Source organism: Epinephelus moara, chromosome 23 (genome assembly GCF_006386435.1).
Source record: "Epinephelus moara isolate mb chromosome 23, YSFRI_EMoa_1.0, whole genome shotgun sequence".
Classification (NCBI taxonomy): Eukaryota; Metazoa; Chordata; class Actinopteri; order Perciformes; family Serranidae; genus Epinephelus; species Epinephelus moara.
The window spans coordinates 2,134,613-2,149,935 of NC_065528.1; the positions used below are offsets into that span (position 1 = coordinate 2,134,613).

At 41.4% G+C, this 15,323-nt stretch overlaps 1 protein-coding gene across 5 annotated transcripts in view; it reads right to left on the reverse strand.

Moving 5' to 3' along the window:
• The window catches only part of mkln1 (muskelin 1, intracellular mediator containing kelch motifs), a 100,942-nt gene extending 87,728 nt beyond the window's left edge, over positions 1-13,214 (reverse strand). For 3 of the 5 annotated variants that reach the window (XM_050036064.1, XM_050036063.1, XM_050036068.1), the window contains exons 1-3: positions 13,051-13,213; positions 11,838-11,907; positions 6,350-6,492 (exon numbers count right to left, since the gene is read on the reverse strand). In XM_050036064.1, the coding sequence (XP_049892021.1) occupies positions 6,350-6,492; positions 11,838-11,907; positions 13,051-13,130 (293 nt within the window). In that variant the 5' untranslated portion in view covers positions 13,131-13,213. Of the gene's footprint in view, positions 1-6,349; positions 6,493-11,837; positions 11,908-12,032; positions 12,431-13,050 lie in introns of those variants that run through there. The other 2 variants (XM_050036067.1, XM_050036066.1) reach the window with 2 other exon arrangements.
• Positions 13,215-15,323: the final 2,109 nt, after the last annotated feature.

Sequence of the window (15,323 nt, forward strand, 5' to 3'; positions counted from 1 at the left end):
ACTTTAACTTTAAATCACCGTAGGCCTCAATGCTGCTCTGATGGTCCTGCAGCGCACTCACTCACCTCAGCTTATTTGGATCGAGCAACTGGGTGATTTATTCATGCGTAGTAATGATTATGCCTACTGATTAAACGCACGCGTCATTTTCAATTTTTTATTAACAGAAATTAGGCTGATGTTTGTATCAAAATATCATGAATTACTAGAAAACAAATACATTCTAGGCTCTAGTTTCGCAGACCGGGCAAGGCGGGGGCGCAGCGCACCTGCGCTTCGCCAACTGGGTGTGGCCAGGCGGATTTTGCAAGTTTGGCACACCGTGCACCTGCCGCAGCTACTCCTCTTTCCCACCTCCGTCCCTCCTACCTGCGCAAGTCGGAAAGAGGGAGGAGAGAAGGCGTGGAGTGGGTTTTACACACATCACACCAATCAAATGAGCCCTCTCCTGCATCTCCTGATGCTGTGGCTGTTTGTGGTTGGCTGAGAGGGATGTGAACTCATTAGTTTACATCTGTGTTAATCAAATCAGGTTGGGTTTCCATTACACGTGCCAAACGTGCCTAACGGTGCCAATCCCCTATGATCTGACATCAGATGTGACGGGACAGTCGATATAGAGATACATTTATGTGCTGATTGCAGATAGTTGCATTGAATAGTGTTTTTTTGGGTATTTATTGCATCGTTAATGTGCCTGACATTCTGGAAACCTGCCTGTGAGGTTTTGGTGACGTGTGCGCACTGTCCGCCAGTCAGCCAAACTCCGGCTTACACCGGCTGCGCTCCCCCTGCGCTGACAGTAGACCTGGTTTCAGCTGGCGAGCTTTTAGCGCACCTTCGGCGAAGCCCTTTGGCACAAAACTGTCACTGCGCCAAGCTGGATCTGTCGACACCTTCCCCTGCTGTGCCGCCACACCCATCTCAGCGCACCTCGGTCTGCCAAACTACCAAACTGAGCACGTCTCGGGTTGCACTGCTCAAAACTAGCTCTGCGCGGGGTTCGCCGGGTTGCACTGCTCAAAACTAGCTCTGCGCGGGGTTCGCCACCCTGCGCCGCGCCGGGAAACTAGAACCCTCTATGTCAAATCAAGATGTTCAGCAGCAGTGAGCACCCCCATATAGTCAGAATGGTACAGTCTTGTTTCATGACCACATTTTGCGATGATTCAACAGCGAGACTGGCAGTTGAATCAGACTTCTCCGAATCGAATCACCGAATCATCGACTATTCGGGGTCACCCCTAGTGTAAGTAGCAAATGCAGCCTAAAATACACCAATCCAATACAGCAGGTATATTCATTTAAATTTAACTGCAGTTAATAGGTTCAATGGGTATAGGACAACCTTCGGCATAGTAAGTAAATGTACATTAGCCAGTCTTATGAACTTACAGTTATGATATTTAGGCCTAGTCATAAATGTGTTCATTTATAAATAAATTATTTCACCTATTTTTTTCAGTAAATCACAGAGTCGTCTGGACAGCTTTGTGCGATCAGATCCACCATGTTCAACTGAGCTAGCAGCTGAGTTTACAGACAGCATTTTGAACATGACTGTCACATATATGCGCCTGCTGTCCATGGTGGAAGATGAAGGTTTTCAGAAGATGATTTCCACATTCAATCCCAGGTACACGCTTCCTTCAAGAACCTACTTCACAAAAATGATGGAAAAGAAATATGAAGAAACCAAAGGCAAGTTGAAGAACGCGCTTAAGGAAACTGACTCTATTGCACTCACAACAGACATTTGGACCAGCATAGCTACAGAGGCATATCTGGGGGTGACTTGTCACTTTCTTGAGGAGGATTGGGAAATGAAGTCCTACAGCCTGACAATGATGGCAGGCTGTAGGATGACAGGGATGACACACAGCTCCAAATATTGCGGAGTGGCTTCAGGATTTTATTGTCAATTTCAACATCCCACAAGAGAAAGTCAAAGATGTTGTCCACAACAATGGTGCTAATGTTGTTGCAGCAGTGAAGATCTTGACAGACGAGCATGGATGAGCATCAGTGCGATGTGCAGGTCACATTCTGAACTTGGTTGTGCAAAGTGCCCTGAAGAACCAGCAAGCTATTTCCAGGTGTGTGGCTGCTGCAAGATGCCTTGTCGAACATTTTAAAAAGAGTGAACTGGCATGCACCAAGTTAAAAGATAAGCAGCAGCAAATGGGCACACCACAGCACATGCTGGTGCAAGATGTAAGTACACGCTGGAACAGCACTTATCACATGTTGTCCAGGCTGCTGGAACAAAGATGGCCGGTGACTGCTGCTCCATTAGTGACTCAGAGAGGAAAACACCACCTTGATCTCAAGCCTGAACAGTGGAACTTGATTGAGGAACTGAGCCAGGCCCTTGAGCCATTTGAAGGAGCTACTTTGTTTCTGAGTGGGCAACAGTATGCTACCCTCTCTGCTAGGGCTTGACGATTAATCGAGTTTTCGATTCCGATTTTGGCTTCTCACGATCATAAAAACATTATAATCGAAGAAAAATGATTAATGCGCCGCACGGTGTGGCGTGTATGTAAGTTCCTGTGCTGGAAAAGCACTGTGAATGCACCTGTGTTACATGCAGCAGCAGCAAGCGTGTGACGTGTGTGGATCAATAATATGTGGAGCGAGCAATTGAGAACATGGCAGAAAGGCAGCCTTTGGTTGAGAAGAAAGGTAGGACAACTTCAGTCATCTTGAAACATTTTGGATTCAAGTTGACAGACGTCGAGCAAAAGGACATTGTTTGCAAAGTTTGTCATGCTGTCGTGTCTGCCCCCCAAGGCAACACGACCAACTTATAATCGTGTTTATTAATTGTGATTTCAGTATCAATCAAAATAATTGTGATTATTATTTTTGCCATAATCATCCAGCCCTACTCTCTGCACTTCCACAACTTGTGCAAAGCCTCAAGAAGTCCATACAGTTTTTCTTTTGAGACTGCACCAGTCAAGTCACTCCAGGCTAATGTGGCAGAACAGATCACAGCAAGATGGCAGGGAATATCTGTATTTCAACCTGAATGTCCAAGCGTAGTCCTACTTGCTGCTGCTCTGGATCCCAGGTTTCGAAAACTCAAGTTCCTGCCTGCTGATGAAGTATTCAAGGTCCAAAGCACAGTACAAACCATGGCACTTGCTGTCAAAAAGAAAGAGAGGCAGTCCAAAGCAAGTGAAATTGGAGCCTCAAACACAGCCCAAGACAGCCCAGTAACACATTCCAGGGGTGCTACATCGTTCCTCGGCAACATACTGGGATCATCAGACTCCAGCACCAGTAATGAAGAGGACAAGGAGCAGCAGTTAAACCAAACTGTGCAGAAGGAGGTCTTGATGTATTTTGGAGAACATCCTCTGTCCAAGAAGGAGAATCCACTGTCATGGTGGAAAACAAATGCAGCGCACTATCCAACTCTAGCAAAGCTGGCAAAGTCTTTGCTGTGTATTCTGGCAACCTCCACGCCATCAGAGCAGCTGTTTTCTGCAGCAGGAAACATTGCTTCGAAGTGCAGGGCAAGCCTCAGTTCTGAGCATGTTGATATGCTTACTTTTCTTCATTGCAACCACATACTCATTTAAATACTTACACACACACACACACACACACACACACACACACACACACACACACACACACACACACACTCCTGAGTACCAGTACCAGAGCTGCTGAACTGTGAGATTTATTTTTGTGTGTGTTAAGTGTATTACAGTGCACAACTGAAGTTCTATTTGTTGTAAACTGTAGTATGTTAAAATATGTAGACAATTAAGGAGGCGTATTCATGAATACTAACTTTCATAGCATGTTAGCTTTGTAAAAGTGTGAACTCTTGTTCCAAGTTCAAACCTTATTGTCCACTTGTTTTGCATCTTCAGATGCCACAAAGCCTTTCAAGAGGACAGGCTTATGTTATGCCAGAGTAGTTCTAAAAGTTAAGTTGCACAACCTAAAGGCAATGTTTATGTATTATTTATTATTAATAGGTTATGTCTTATTACATGCTTTAGTCAGTGTTTAAAATTTTATTTAAAATTAATTTATATTTTATTTTATTTTGCATTGCCAAAATGTTTTCTTTAAAGCCCAGAATGTGCAATCCCATTAAAAATGTTTTTTAAAAAAGGAAACCAGTTACTTTCTCTTTCGTGAATAGTATTGCACTTTAATAAACAAAAAGTATTTCTTATCCGATTACTCGATTAATCGATGGAATAATCGACAGAATACTCGATTACTAAAATAATCGATAGCTGCAGCCCTAGTGATGTGGCACTTCACAACACTATCCTATTCCCAGCCTTGCCACCCCTTCTCTGCTTGTACATACCAGCTCTTGTAGCAGCTCTTTTTCTCTGCACATATGGCAGCTCAACTCCTGTCCTTACCACTGATGTATAAAGAGAACTCTGTATCTGTTGCTGCCTCAAGTGAGACGAAGAATGGATGAGGAGAGACTTATTGTTAAGATCGAGAAATATCTCCAAAAAGATCTGGCCAAAAAGATTTTTCCTGGCAAGTCATACCTCTGGAAATTGGCTCTTCAGGTGAGAAATCAAGTTTAAATAAAGGGCTCTCCACACATAATTTTAAGCTAATGCAGAGGTGGAGGAAGTACAGATCTTTCAGTAAAAGTAGTAATAACTTTGCACCGCACTTGACGCGGGTCACATGAAGCACAGCACCACATGCCAGTGTGTTTTCAGCTTAACACAAAAGTATGACGTGGTCAAGTCAGTGGAAGACTGCTTGGGAGTTGCTGTAAAGCAATTACGCCGGGGGTATATGGATTTTTTACAATATATCGAAATGTTTTCAAACAAGATATACATTTAGGCAATACCGTTTTTATTGGTATAGGGTCAAGTTGCGCCATATAGCGCATACCAGTGTGGATCTCTCCTCTCTGACACTCTCCGCACGGCTCTGCCCCACTAAAGCATTCACAGTTTCTCCATCAACAGTCAGAGAGACACAGAGCTGCTCCTCTGTTTAATCTGTCTGTTGATTAGTCTACAGTGCGACATTGGTCTGTATGTTGCACAAGCTACGCTAAATCAGTCTGTGAGATGAATGAAGTTACAGCAGTAGCACACACACAACACTGTAGGCCTTTTCCTCTGTAACTTTTAGCCGTGTCCATTCAAGCCATGCTGCACAGATTTATGTCTCTGTTATCAGTTTAGACACGCGGTGCCACGCCGAGCTGCGCACCTACTTCTCCAGAGTAGGTCAAAAACCGGACCACCCACACTCAAGCGGGTAGCGGTGGCGTCTCACTGATCGCAGCCAACACCCGACCACCGTGTACTGTGAGACTCTGCTCCCCTCTGTCTGCAGGAGACCAGAGAGAACGGTGTTTTTTAAAGTCTCTGTGCGTTCAGCTCTCAGTACTTCTGTAGATATCTGCTTTATTACATTGTTTCTTGTTTGCTATCAGCATAACATTTACATAACAAAATAATGGGGGACTTTTATTTTAAATACTCTATAGGAATTAAAATATGTTTATTACCGAATTAGCTTAACTCTATTTGCAGCTTTTCTTCAATTAAGACAAGTGTAATATAAGGCAGGGAGGACGTGTGACAGCAGAAACAGCCACAGTGAGATGTTGATGAAGAGCGACAGGCAACAGGCCCTTACTGCACCTCTGCAAACAGCTCACCTCCAACAGGTGAACTTGTTTTACCTGCCCTGCTGTGTGATGGCAAAACACATGAAGCAACAGCTTACAGCTGAACATGCAGCCCACTTAGTAGAAAATACCGGGAGATATATATATCATATATCGCCATTCAGCCTGAAAATATCAGAATATGTATTCATCATCTTGGGACATACAGTGAGCAGCAGCAGCAGCAGCCCACCATCTGACGTCACACTGTGGGGACAGAAAACAGAGGGCTCTGCGGGGAAAGAGTGCCTGCTACAGCAAGCGAATACACCATCTGCAGTCATTTTGACTTGACCAGCAGACTTCACTACAAGCCAAATGGCTGTTAAAACAGGTGACGTGCTTTACGTTCTAAAACCAGCCGATGGCGATTTGATCAGCTGAGTTGCAGGTGACACCATCAGTCAGCTCGAGTCAAGCTCAGGCCAGCCAATTCACACCAACGCGACTTTTCTCAGGAACATTCTAAAACACTTCTTTGTCATCTTTGGTCTAAACTGGGCTTTACGCTAACAGAAAAAAGCTCTTAGGGATTCAGTGTTTCCCCTACCATTATATTAGGGGGGTGCCCTACACACACGTGTGTGTGTTTGGGTCAGTGTCCGTTTTCCCCCCCAGCACTTTTAAACAAAAAACTCTTGGACCGTCTGACTGTCTCACCTGGACAAAAGCTCTGTCATGTTTTCTTCACTCATCCCACCAAACACTTTAAACTTCTTCAGGTTGCAGACGTGAGTCTTCTCATACTTCCCAAAGGTGATGCTCTGAACAATGGCCGGCCTTTCCAATTTTAAGATTAAAAACTGTAGAAAAAGAGACAGACAAAGAGAGAGAAGACATGAGATGGAGCAAAGGTAAAGAGCAGAGTTATGATGCTGTTAACGTATGGAGGATAGCAGGAAGTTGTCTGCGCTTATGGCAGGCCAGCCACTGTGAAAAGATCTGCTCATTATCTCAATGACTGCAGCAGGGTCAATCTGTTGCGTCAGGTAAGTGGCATTCCATACAATCCAAGAGCTGCATCCACATGTCACTGGTGCTCTAACAAGCCCCGACATCTAATGACAAATTACCAGTGGCCATTAGGCTGGAATAGTGATTCAATGTGCCACTGGAAAGCAGGCAATGTTTTCACATGCACTCATTAAAGACACAGATATTCTATCAGTCTATGCCTTGAGCCTTTATACTGATGTCACTCATGAGTTTGCTCACATGAATTTCACTGTCAAACTTTACAATCAATAGAAAGTGAAAGCCATTCTCCTGCGTTCCAGCTCTCCTGTCAGACATTGATCTGGGCCTTTCACCCTAGTTTGTCATGAGTCAACATGTGACAGTACACCCCGATCCTCCCTCCTGTTCTGGCTCACATGTTCAACACATCATTTACAGATTACTTGTCTGTAACTTGGCACACACTTTGGTTTAATTAATTGATGGATGGATGAGGAACAAACTATTCTTGCCATTTGATTTTTGTGTTGCATTGTTTTGATTTGAAAAACATGAATCAACACTGGGTGTTTCCCTATGAACAGTGAGCTAAGAGGTGTGTTCACAGGCTATGACTGTATTTACTTTGTGCAAACATGTTTTTCTGTGGAGATCAATTACAACTAGTTCCTTCCTCCATGTCCCGCCTCAGCGTTTTTCCACTGTGGACACTGATGTAGTAGTCCTCTCTCTGAGTAAACTTTATAGTGTCAGGGCTCCAGACTAACTTTTTTTAGTACAAGCACTGTAGCCCCTAACTGTAAATTTTAGGAGCACAAACACAAAATTTAGGGGGAACACAAATCATCCTGCAATGCAATTATTCACATTTTTGGCCATTTTAACTGTATCATAAAACTATATGTAGTCTACTGTATATTAACATTGGATTTTTATTGTTAGATTATTGAAGAATTTGGCATCACAGAGACTTGTGGTCAGTGGAATATGAGGATTCTTCAGATAACATCTGTACAGATGTGAGGCCCTGCCTACATCTGACTGATCTTTAATGAAAGCTGTTGTCTTGTATTTTTTCTAATGAAAATATAAACCTCATAGTCAGACACATTTTATTTAGTCTATGTGGTTAAGAGGACAGGTCTGCTCTGCAGCAGCAAACTAATATGGTGCTGATTTACATGAGAATTCATGTAAAATGGAGTTTGAGCCATGAACAGAAATTACAGATCACCTGTAAAGCACTTCAATAAATATCTGGACTTCACTGCACTTGCAGACTTTGCAGGCATGTTCCCGGGAAGTCTGGGGGTACTTAGGGCTGTCCAAAGCTACAATTCATCCAGTCCACAACGGGCGTCAAGCAGAGAGTCCGCTTGGGGTGCAGACTTCAGCAGACATCCCTAATTTAATAACCTATATTTCATTGCAATATGGACATGACGTTGTGGGTTTTTACTGCCAAAACAAACCCCAAAAAACTTATGAATGTGTATAAAAATAGGGCTGTAGTCTCCTGGTCGACTAATCGATTATTTGGTCGCTATGCTCTTGTCCGACCAAATTCTCATTGGTCGAATAATCGCTGTGTTACTTTCATAAGGAGAAAAGTGCTACATCAACAGCTTTCCAGGATTAATCCATTATTTCCTGCGGCGGGAGGACAGGCTAAGTTACCTGTGAAAATGGGGGTGTTTTCAAAACACCCCCGTTGTTGACAGAAAGTTGAACTCGCCCATCCTGACGCTCAGCGTCGCAGTGACGCAGACCTCCTGTCTGTTTCTGTAAGCTGAAACCATTTCCCTCAGTGGGAACGAAGCGTGTATTTACTTGTATTTCACAGATAAGAAACAATAAATTGTGAAGACAGTAAAGCCTCCACTAAAATAGCATTTTAAGTTGTGTTTGTGATTTATCCTTCAGGGATTTTTACTTTGGGATTTATCCTGGCTTCATAGGAGCAGAGGAAATCTCCGCTCGTCGCTAGGCTAATGTATACCATGTAAAATGCCATAGGCTGGCACTAATAACGTTAGCATGTTGTATTTGCTTTGAAATCGTGTTTAGTATAAGACAGTTGTTTTGTCGGTGAATGTTGTGAGTTGTAATGGAGCCAAATTATATACCGTTACCTTTGTTAAATGTTGCTGTTGTCCCTGGCTTTATATGAGAAGAGGAAAAGATCGCTAGACGCTAGGCTAATTTATACAATGTAAAATGCCATAGACTTGTGCTAATAACGTTGGTGGGGGAAATGTGTCCAGATAAAGACAAGTGTTTGTCTGTCGGTTCTGCGATTTATAGTGAAGCCAATTTGCGTACTTGTGTTTGAAATTGTCTCTATAGAGCTCGTACGTGCCGCCCCTTCCGGTAGACCCCTATCGGACCTCTAGGCTCGGAAAATATGAATGGGAGTCAATGAAGAGAAAATTATTATTTTCTGGTCCCAGTCATTAAATGCCTTGGATTACACAAATGTTTCGTGTGGGTCTAAATAATATTTTTTCATGTTAAGAGTTTGACAGTTTATTGTATGATTCTTCAGTTAAAGGCTGTGGAAACAACGTAATGAGAAGGACTACATGTCGTCTATGTGACGTCACGTCATCACACTTTCCCTCCACTTCTCAACTCACAGTGCTGCTGCTGCTGCATCTTCTGCCACGATCTACGGAGCCATCAGATCAAGATGCCAGTGTGTTTCGTAGCTGAAATTCTCCACATGTCCAGACTTGTAGTGGTTTTTGCCACGCTTAAGGCTTTTGTCCTCTCCTTGGAAGAAGGCGATGAAGTGAAGCTCTCACACAAAACCTAACAGTATCAAACTTCTTCCCGCTAAATTGTAGCCTTCTTTGCACGAAAAAATATATTAAAAATTCACAAACAACATATGTGAAATTCATTCAACGGGACCAGAAAATAATTTTCATCTAGCCATTGAAATACATTATGAGAAATCGATTTTTAAGGTCCCATGTACCGGAAACAGAAACACGCAACTTACGAGCTCTATAAAGCTATATTTAATGTGTGTTTTGAATCAACTATGTAAATAAAGTTTGATTTGAACTAAACTTTACAGGACTTAACACAGTCCTCCACTGCTGAGTAGCGTTTTGGAGGTGTAACTGCAGAGTGACACAGACACACCTCCGCAGAAGTAAAATAACGTGCAGATTTTTTTTCCCCCACGACTAATCGATTAGTTGAAGATTATGTGCAACTTTAGTTGACCAAGATTTTCTTTGGTTGACTACAGCCCTAGTAAAAAAAGCTATTGATCGTCAGGTCTATTAAAATGTTGCTTGAATTGTGTGGGCCAGAAATAATATTCAACCACATCATGATACAGAAATACATATAAGTGTAGACTGTAGAGGGAATGAAAATGCATTTTATTATTGGAGCCTATCAAGCTGTGCAGTGAAATAGACTGATAAAACTGTCCAAAAAACAACAACAGAAGGTCTTCCAGTGTAATACTCAATTCATAGAGTTATAGTCCTGTCCTTATTTACAAACATTTCTGTTTTTGAACACGTGTAGCCTGTTGTAGATGTATTAATACATTTTTTGTTCAGTCATAAAAAAGGCTATACATGAGATTCATATCTTGTTATCTGCAAGAACAGAAGAGTAGGCACTGTTCATCAACTCATATGACATATATATTAATATGACTTAGGGACTTAGTGATCGACTGAATTTGAGTTTTGAGTATGAATTACAATATATTATACTAAAAATGCTTCCTATACAATGATACTCTACCTGCCATGAATACAGAGTTAGTAAGCGGTCAACCATTGTTTTGAAATGCTTCATTTCCGCCTCTTTAAGACTTTAACAGACAAAATCACCAACTTTTTCACTGTGCAAAGAATAACAAAGCTTCAGACCTTGGTCCTGCTGACACACACACACACACACACACACACAAAGCCTCACCAGCAGTTAGACAATGACATAATTGACTCTTAGCCATGTTAATGACCAATTAAGTGATTAATATTTTTAAAAAAGAATGCAAAATGTTTTGTGCCCCAAAATAAATGCTTCACTCAAAACTGCTGCTCTTATCTAATCTCACTTAAAATAACTTTCACCATGTCTGCAGTATGAGCTCTAGTCATGGTAGGAGCCCAAGACAACTACTCAGTAAAATCGGACACAATTCCTCAAATGTCTGAAGTCAACTGGCCTGACTGAGTGGCTGAATGAAAGGTGGTACTATATCATACACCTACAATATAAGCAAACAAAAAAACAAACCACAAGTCTCCCTTTAGACCCCATCACACAGAAAATGTTTTAGCAGCTGGAGACAGCTTTTTGTAATAGTTTTTAATAAGAATGAAGGCTTTTGCTCACTGCTTTTGCGTTGCTACACGCCTCGCGTTTCTGTGCTATCGGCACCTTGCCTTTTTTCAACTCAAAGCAGAAAATTGCCCCACATCATCTTGGCTTTTTTCCCCATTGTCAAATCAGATGATTTGAGAGGCAGGCCTTCTGTGGTGGTCATGACAACAAGTTTACAGCTGGTAAACAATGGAGGAGAAACTGGTGGCAGCAGTTGCTGGATACCCAGAGCTATAAGACTTTACATACCACAGTTACCACTATTTCAATAGAAAACAGCAGGCATGGAAGCATAAGTGCAGTACTTGAAACAGTCATCATGGAGGCTAAGCTCCTGGACCAACTGGTGGTTCTCCCCATGATCCACCCTCTTCTTTAGGCTCTCATGTACCCACACAGATCTGTTTCCCTGTGCCCAACAAACTATTTGCTGACAGCCTCTCACCCTTAACTAGAGCTACAGCAAGTATCATCTGCCTGTTTCCTATTAGGAATTAGATATGAATTACTGTGAAATGAAATAAAATAAAGTAAAATAAATATAAAGGTAATTTGATTACACTGGAAGGTTAGGGTAAGGAAGTAATAAAGTGGTTGCCTGGCAACAATAAAATGAGGCATCAAGAGTTTTTTTTACTAGTGGCATTCAATTTAAACTAAAACGGCAGTGTGGTGCACCTTGTGCTGTGCAACCTGCACAACGTTGTCTGCGTGATCGGAGCCTTAAAATCACAATTTGTTCTTATCGCACACTGTCAATATTCATGTCAAGCTCCATGTGGAACAGTGAAGTCAGGTGCAGAGACAGTTTGTGTGACACCAGCAGACCTACCTGTGGAGGGTAGTTGCTCTCAGAAGACCATCTTGAAGACTGATCATTAGGTTTGTCCACTAAGATATTCCTAAGAAACATCCACACAGAAAGACATGGGTTTATTTATCTCTGTGGGACATCACAGCAGCTTAATACTGGACACACAGCAGACAACATCTCATCAAACGTTAGCATGCAGGAATCAAAACTCACTTTAGGGTAGAATAGCTGTGGGTACTTGTGTGTATAAACCAGGTGTAACGTTAAAGGAATCATATATCAGTACTACGTATGTAGGCCAGCTAGATTGTGCTAGCAGATGCAATGAGTCCATTTAATGATTAACGTTACAGTAACGTTAGTATAAGCTAGCAGACGTTGTTGTTAGCTGGATGGCATTAACATCAGCTAGCAGCTAACCAGTATCTATACGAGTGCTGTACCAGCAACAGGCAAATGCTCTCTAACTATGCGTGACTTCACTTATTAACTGTAACATACTATTTATTTTTATATGTCATCCATGAAGCACGACCGCTCGAGTCATAACTGTGGTTCCAAGTAGCCAGTAAGCAAGCTGAGAAGGTACTGTTGCTGAAGCAGAGCTCGTTTATTAAACAGCAGCTAGTTATCCACTTTAGCTTCGGAGTCCAGTTAGCTAACTCGGACGTTTGTTTTTGACGTACCGGGGTGCCGGACTGCATATTTCTGAATCAAATTCTAAAATGCAGTACTATTTTTGCCTTGACAACTCAGTAGTCTTGCGACCCGCTTAGTAGAGTTTGCTTAAGTAGTGACAATACGAAGTATTGCTACAAAAAAGCCCTTCTCATGAACAGAAACGAATATTGACGTAAACAGAGCATCTCAAACGGAGGAGCAGTGTCTAAGAGTCAAACTCCTATCTGTTGAAATACCTCAATGACACAAATACATAATCCACGAAATTATTTAAAAGGTCATCTCCTCGATTATACACTCCTTTACACGCTACTGTTTGCCATAACCGCTTCAATGGATCGTCAGTAGCATCACGATCGGGCGACAACGTATCAAAACCAAACGCACCTACTGTTGCTAACAATGCTATCGCTTGTTGGCTTGGATCGCAGGCTAGCTAGGCCAGTCGGGCCGGCAAGAACAAACATTGGTGCATTGAGGTGAAGAAAGACCACTTGAGACCACAAAACGTAATGCATACGCCGGGAAAACAAACGTCTGCATTACTCACTCTGGTAAATATGTAGAGGAGTAAGAGCTCCACTTAAAAACGCTGAAAGTGAGGACTCTGCTCTCAGGAACGACAGCCATCTTGTTGAAGAAAATAATAACCAGCGGTGGGTTAGGCTAGCAAGAAGCGAGCAGTAACAGCCCTTAAGGAGACAGTACACCCTTTTGTTTGTTTATATCGACCTTATTCCTAGCCCCCATGATACCTTGCGTGAATTCTGGGTGCAACTTCCGGCGTTGAACCGATACTGGATATTTCCAATGGCAACTTTTTGTTTACAGTACTCTCTTCTTTTTTCCAAAAGCAATTGGGAAATAAAACGTGGAACAGACCACCTGTTATAGCTCAAATGGGATTATGTGATCTTACCTCTGCCATTTCTGACAGCCATCTCAAAGCATTGTTTTTTTTCCCTTTTCAATCAAGCACGCTAGCAATTAGCTTAATTTTAACATGGCCCAAGCTAGCTTAAGGCTCCCTCTAAAGATGATTTCTGATACAAATACATTTGACAAACATTTAACATAATTCACTATTAACTGTAGCTCCATGTAAAGTAAATAAATGTGATGTTTCCCAACTAATCCTTGCTCGTCTGCGTTAGTGACGCAGTTTACACATTTTTTTAACTTCTGATAACTGTTCTGAGCGAAACATGATGCTGAATTTAACAACAGACTTAAGTAATAGTAATATAAAGTAGTAGTAAAAGAAATAACTTTTGGCATTCATTTATTATATGATATAAAGGAAGTATGGTAAATCAGTAACACATTCTCAGCCATAATGACTAAATACATATTTCAGGGTATGGTGTGGAACAATTTTCTAATGTATGTAGAGAATGAAGTCAGATGGGGAAAGACAAGGATATCATGTACTGACATTGAGTGACGGACCCGTCAGTCTATGTGTCATTGTCTTCTGCAAATTCTGATTGAATTTGATTTGAATACTTTTACGCTATGTCTCGTGAAACTCTTCTGGTTTTATTTCTCATATTAATGGTACCACTGGCAACAATCCCTTTTTGTTCTGGTTACATGTTCAACACACAGTTTCTGAAGACAAAAATAGACCGGTTGTTAGTCGTTACAGACACGGACAGTGCAACAGGTACCACAGCTTTGCAAAGACATTTTAGAATATGCCAAGTTAACATTAGTTAAATATTTGTTAAAAAATAAATCAATATTTACTAAACTGAAGGCAAATTATTTTTGAAAAGAACCAGTGTTGGCGGTTATCCACCAAGAGTAGCCACTGGGACTAACCACAGATAGTCTATCGGACTACCTAGCTTACTGCTACTTCCGCTATCTCACCGACAATATAACATTCATAAATTTACATTGGAATTATGTATGAAAAACTAAACAGTATTGTCTCTTTCCAGAAAGAGTATCCAGATATTTAAGACATCCACAGGCCTCCCTATGACATGACCAGATAAACCTGTTGGAGGTCCCTGGGTAAGAATGAGCTGCTGGCCCTCTTAAGAGCATAAAATACATTGAAAGAATAAAGGTCTTTAGATGTGATTTTGACACAGTACCACTTTTTAAGACAGGGTCTCAAGATGACATGGTAATGGAGCAGTGCCACTTCAAGGTCCTTATCATGTCAGTTGATATTAGCTTTAGTGGTGTACAAATTGCCAGTGGCCCTGGGCTTTTTGAGGGCCCCGCAGTAGTTGTATACCTGGCCTGGAAGGTAATCCAGCCTTGTGGACAGTTATTGAGAACTATTTTTCACTGAGGGGAGAAAATATTGAAGAATGTCCATAGCAGTTATTATTAGTGATAGTTACCTCAAAAAGGGACAAAATATTTAGCGAAGTTCTTTCAAGATTAAGACATGAATAACTGTGTGTTGTTACCAATTAATTTTAAACATACCATGTTTATCTATTGGATTACTTTCATTTACATTTGTAGATTTTCACACAATCATGGATACCTGCATACATGGGGTATGCTGCTGTTTGCTCACTATTAACTGTACTATCGTTTTTGATTTATGGTAAATCTGAATTTTAATAAATCATGTCAGTTTTAGCAAAATTACCCAGAAAAGGATTGAAACTAGCTCATATCAATATTTTCAGCCTCAGGAACAAACTTGCTGAAATAACAGATGTAGTGCAAACAAATAATATTCATATTTTAGCGGTTTCGGAAACCCATCTTGATCATACATTCTCAGATGATGCAGTAAATATACAAGGTTATAATGTTTATAGAAAAGATAGGAATCTGCATGGAGGAGGGGTT